This window comes from Bos javanicus, chromosome 15, assembly GCF_032452875.1.
Source record: "Bos javanicus breed banteng chromosome 15, ARS-OSU_banteng_1.0, whole genome shotgun sequence".
Lineage (NCBI taxonomy): Eukaryota > Metazoa > Chordata > Mammalia > Artiodactyla > Bovidae > Bos > Bos javanicus.
In genome coordinates, this window is record NC_083882.1 from 45,003,211 (window position 1) to 45,007,733 (window position 4,523).

Here is a 4,523-nt window from a genome sequence, read left to right on the forward strand (position 1 = left end):
AATTAAACCTCTCCAAGGGACAGTTACAAAATCAGGGGGGAGACAATCCAGTTCCTTCCCGCTTACTGAGTAGAAGGTAAACCTAGCAATGAAAAAGTCGCTCCAACAGTTTGTTCCACTCAGTCTTTGAAGAGTTTAGAACCCCTGCTTATTCCCAGAGAGAAGTCATCTTTGAACCTGACTGAATTCACAAGTCAGTCAGAGACTTGTCATGTTCTTCCTTGGGGACCCTCTATATGGTGACTGGAGCCAGAGACTAGGAACATAGGCCAGAATTTCTGGATCCATAAAGTCCATCCTTATCATATAAGCTTCCCACAAGAACATCTCCAAAAGCTTTCTGACTCTGCTTTGTCATTTCCTCTCAGAACGTACACAGGCAAAAGTATAATGATCTCACTCATTACTGAATAAACTGCAGTTGAAAATGGACACAGGCTTAAAGGTCTGGAGGTACAATTTTGGAAAAATTATATGAATGACATTTTAAAACTATTTTCAGAAGATGAAATTTTTTTCATGTGACTGATGTGTTTTTTGTAATTAAAATTTGATTTTATTTCACTAAAGGTAACTAACTATAGGTCTCCAACTTAAAATTAGATATCTGAAACTTTATTCCCTACCTTTACTAAAAAACTGCTCCCTGGCTAGAGACATGGAATAGATATATTTAAACCACAGAGACTCAATTTCCTCTTTTTATTATCTTCATGGCATATTATCATATCAAATCCTATGAAATAACAGGCTTCACTACAAACGTATTTTTCTGCCAAGCTCTCTTCAGAGCCCCCTTAATCTCATTGTTCCTGAGGCTGTAGATGAGGGGATTCAACATGGGGATGACCACCATATAGAACACAGACACCACCTTATTCTGGTCAGTTGAGTAGCTGGACTTGGGCATCACGTAAATGAACGTGATGGTCCCATAGAACAGAGTGACTGCTGTGAGGTGGGACGTGCAGGTGGAGAAGGCTTTGTGGCGCCCCTCGGCGGAGTGCATCTTCAGGATGGTGATGAGGATGTAGATGTAGGATACAGCTATGACAGTCACTGTGACCACAATGATGGAGCCAGATGTAAATGAGGTGACAGCTGCAGGGATACTGATGTCAGAACAGGAGAGTTCAACCAAAGGAGTAAAATCGCAGAAAAAATGATTGACTCGATTTGGTCCACAGAAGTGTAAAGAATAGAAGCAAATAGTAAAAGAGCAAGCATTGAGAAAACCACCAGTGTAAGACATTATGAGTAACTGAATACGGACTTGGGTGGACATTTTGGTGGAATAAAGCAGTGGGCTGCAGACTGCTATGAAGCGATCATATGCCATGGCAGCCAGAAGGAAGCTCTCAGTTGACCCAAAGAAAACACCTGAACCGAGCTGGATGGCACATCCAGGATAGGAGATGGTATTTCTTTCCACTAGGAAGTTGACAAGCATATTGGGTGTAACAGAAGATGAATAGCCCACGTCAACAATGGCTAAGTGGCTCAGGAAAAAATACATAGGATGATGGAGCTGAGATGAGATTCTGATAAGAAGATTTATGCTGAGATTCCCACATATGGTCATCAGGTAGATAAAGAGGATGATCATGAAGAGGATGACTCGAAGGACTGGATCATTTGTTAAACCCAATAAAATGAACTCTGTCTCTGCAGTGTGGTTCCCATGTATCAGGGAATACATCAGGTGATGTAGCTGCTACCCAAATGAACCTGTGATGGAACAATACATCAAAGAAGCTATAAATTTGATTATTTCATTTTCTATTAATATAGTACATATACAGAAATTGATTACAGATAAAGATATTAAAGAATCAAAGCATATTTACATGTAATCATGAGCCTACTTTATTTTTAAAATTGTTTTCAGCTTAAGTTCCCAAAAACTCTTGAAATAATGGCTTTTACCTTTTGTATTATATTTTTTCCAAAAATGTGCTTAAAGTAAACTTCGAGTCAAAGAACAAATAATATATGATAGATGAAAATAGCAAAAAGGATAGTTGAGTAAGACATAAAATAGGAAAAAAATGTGTAGGGTTTTATACTAAAGATGAGTAATTTAATAGCTAACAATTATTACATGCTTACTAAAGTGCAAGATAGGGTTAAATTTTTATATTTATATGTTTATCATTTATCATATATAGCCTATGCTTATATTTTAGTCTATATTTATAGTGTAATTAGTGTATATACATATTTAGTGTGTGATATAGTCTGTTTGTTGTTTAGTTACTACTTAATGTTCGACTCTTTGAGACCCCATGGACCATAGCCTGCCATGCCCCTCTGTACATGGAATTTCCAGGGCAAGAATACTGGAGCGGGTAGCCATTTCCTTCTCCAGAGGATCTTCCCGACCTAGGAATCGAACTTGCATCTTTTGTATTTCCTGCAGATGGATTCTGAGCCACCTGGGCAACCCAATATATAGTCTATGTTTTCACGAAGTATTAATTAATGACTTTCATTATTTATGAGTAAATGGAGTCTGAGAAGGCTCTATAAGTTGCACTATGTTGTTTAAAAGTAAAGTCAGAATATGAAGCCCAGGAATGCCTGACTACCCATTCCTTTAGTTGTTGTTGCTTAGTCACTAAGTCGTGTCCAGCTCTTCGTGATCCCATGGATTGCAGCATGCCAGGCTTCCCTGTCCTTCACTATCGCCTGGAGTTTGCTCAAACTCCTGTTCAATGAGTCAGTAATGCTATCCAACCATCTCATCCCCTGTTGCCCCCATCTCCTCCTGCCCTCAATCTTTCTCAGCATCAGGAACATTTACAGTGAGTCAGTTCTTCACATCAGGTGGCCAAGATACTGGAGTTTCAGCTTCAGTATCAGTCCTTCTAATGAATATTCAGAGTTGATTTTTTTTAGGATTGACTGGTTTGATCTCCTTGCTGTCCAAGGGACTCTCAAGAGTCTTCTCCAACACCACAATTCAAAGGCATCACTTTTGTGGCACTTAGTCTTCTTTATGGTCCAGCTCTCACATCTGTACATGAATATTGGAAAAACCATACCTCTGATTATACAGACCTTTGTTGGCAAAGTGATGTCTTTGCTTTTTAATATGCTGTCTAGGTTTGTCATAGCTTTTCTTTCAAGGAACAAGAGTCTTAATTTCCTGGCTGCAATCACCATCTGCAGTGACTCATTTAGTAACTATGCAGTAAATAATTACTGATCATAAAGTCTAATACACCTGACAATGAGTGGACAACAGATTATCCTTTAAGCCTTCTGGCAGTTATTTGGAGAAGAGATACCTAGTTAGTTATATATTTCATGATATCTATCAGTTAAATTTTTTTGAAAGGAGAAATAGAAGTGTTCTTGACACTGTAACAGAAACAAATTTCAAATATGAATAAAGTTACTACTGTAAATTTGTTGGATATTTTTAAATTAAAAATAATATTGTTTTAACAACTAGTTTGAAATATCAATGTAATCACTATGCAAAAATCATGATTGATATTTAGCACATAATTTATTCAGATACATTTATTCAAACAGATCAAATCACTTCCTACTATAACAGCATTTGGACTTTTGTAGAATGAAATATTTTCAACATAATATGAAGATAAATAAAGTGTGTTTGAAAACTTGAGAATTATCACCCAGATAATGATCCTCATGTCCAAATTTTCTGACTTATATCTTGAATGAAAGGTCCTTCATCTTACCCATGATGTGATAATCTTGAGGCTAAAGCATCAGAGATGTTCACAATATCTTTCCAAATTTAAAACTTAAATTCAAGTCTTTAAACATCAATAAATGCTCAAGCATCTCTGGTAATAAATATATTAGCATTATGTTGGAGTGCTGAATTTGGTGAATGTTGAAAGACCATATCACTTTCCATCTTATGGATTGATAAACAAGGGATCCTTGTTGTGGACTGTGCCTGTTAATTCACATAAAATTGATGGTGGAAACAGCAACTCAGCCTAAGTTGCTTGCTACTAATAATCGCTTGATTATATCTGCCCTGTTCCCCAACAAAACTTGTGAGTATATTAATATTAATAACCAAGGAGTAGAATATTCTCATGGAGAAGAAAATGGTAACCCACTCCAGTATTGTTGTCTGGAGAATCACATGGACACAGAAGCCTGGTTGGCTACAATCCACAGGGTCACAAAGAGTCAGACATGACTATAGTGACTTAGCATGCAAGCAGAATGTTCTCAAATGATAAATGAAAATAAATATATCTGATTCATTGACAAAAGCCAAAATCTTACCTCTTAGAATAAGAGCTCATTCATTTGCAACAAATCATAGCTGTGGTTATAAAGCTATCTTCAATTTTTGCTTGCCTTTGGGGATAAATCTCTGGAGATTCTTGAGATTCAAATGTGAATTTAAAAGCATGTGGAACATCATGTTCTATAGCGGATATTGAACATCTCAATTCACATGCAAAGACAACTAATCTTTTAAGTGTTATCAATTCTCAAGGGGTTAATTTATCCTTTTACTTCTATTT

The 4,523-nt window shown here is 36.7% G+C and overlaps 1 protein-coding gene across 1 annotated transcript; it reads right to left on the minus strand.

The window, feature by feature from the left end:
* Positions 1-736: 736 nt before the first annotated feature.
* Positions 737-1,699, minus strand: LOC133260945 (olfactory receptor 5P76-like). Its single transcript, XM_061439571.1, has one exon. The coding sequence runs from the start codon at positions 1,697-1,699 to the stop codon at positions 737-739; it is 963 nt and encodes a 320-aa protein (XP_061295555.1).
* Between the last annotated feature and the right edge of the window lie 2,824 nt (positions 1,700-4,523).